Raw genomic sequence first — 1,208 nt, forward strand, 5'->3', positions numbered from 1 at the left:
TGGGGTGAGAGGGAAGGAGGGAGGGAGGGAAGGAGGGAGGGAAGGAGGGAGGGAGGGAGGGAAGGAGGGAGGGAGGGAGGGAAGGGTGACAGGAGGAGGATGGGAGGGAAGGAGAGAGAGAGAGAGGGAAAGGGTGAGAGTGAAGGAGGGAGAGAGGGAGGGAAGGTGGGAGGAAGAGAGCGGGAGAGAAGGAGGAAGGGGAGGGAAGGAGGGAGGGAGGAAGAGAAGGGTGAGAGGAGGTAGGTGGGAGGGAAGGAGGATGGGAGGAAGAGAAACGGGAGAGAAGGAGGGAGAGAGGGAAGGAGGGTGGGAGGAAGAGAGGTGGAGAAAAGGAGGAAGGTGAGAGGGAAGGAGGGAAGGAGGAAGAAAGGGAAGGAGGGTGGGAGGAAGAGAAGGAGGAGAGAAGGACGAAGGGAGGGAAGGAGGGTGGGAGGAAGAGAGGGGGGAGAGAAGGAGGGAGAGAGGGAAGGAGGGTGGGAGGTAGAGAGGGAGGGATCGAGTGAAGGAAGGAATGGGGGAGGGAGAGGAGAGAAAGATAAATAGATAGATAGATAGAGAGAAAATCTCTCTAAAACTTTCAAATAATTATGATTCACTTGCTATCACAATAATTCTGATATATGCAAACGAAACACAGGCATAAACTTATCTACATTTTCAATCCTATCTCTCAGCTACGGTAGTAATGGTTCACATTTTACACACAAACGAAAATCCCGAATCAACACTAAAGTGACCCTGATAGTGACGGCATTAGCACAGGTGATTAATCAATATCAAGTTCCTTCCTCATGTGCGAGTTTTTTGTTTTCCTTTTTCTTTATATCTACCATTTCTTGGGAATGAAAAACTAAAAAAAAAAAAAAAAGTCGTTAACTATGGATGAGAACGAGAAACGGAGATAGAAGAAATCACAGCCACTGCAAACTGATAGAAACGAACCTGCAGAATTCAATTATAAACATTTAAACGCGTGCAGATGAAGCACCAGATCCATATTTTTAATCTCGCCATGTAGCCCCAAAGTAATAATTGAAACCAGCGTTGCAAGGGCGCGGACAAAATCCCCATCTCGGCGGCACACAATGAGAAAAAGGGGCAAATGATTTAATGCGGTCCGATTTTTTTTTCTTCTCCTCCTCTTCTCTCCTTCTTCTCGCCGCAATAAAAATAACTCAAGAGCGTTGCGCCGACACCTCGCCATGTTG

General features: G+C 48.0%; 1 protein-coding gene across 1 annotated transcript in view; it reads right to left on the reverse strand.

Moving 5' to 3' along the window:
- Positions 1–1,175: 1,175 nt before the first annotated feature.
- Positions 1,176–1,208, reverse strand: part of LOC113827861 (uncharacterized) — a 4,321-nt gene continuing 4,288 nt past the window's right edge. Inside the window, exon 4 of the mRNA XM_070130134.1 lies at positions 1,176–1,208. This exon is cut by the window's right edge and continues 660 nt beyond it. Coding sequence (XP_069986235.1) covers positions 1,176–1,208 — 33 coding nt within the window.

The sequence above is a fragment of the Penaeus vannamei genome, chromosome 15, assembly GCF_042767895.1.
Source record: "Penaeus vannamei isolate JL-2024 chromosome 15, ASM4276789v1, whole genome shotgun sequence".
Lineage (NCBI taxonomy): Eukaryota > Metazoa > Arthropoda > Malacostraca > Decapoda > Penaeidae > Penaeus > Penaeus vannamei.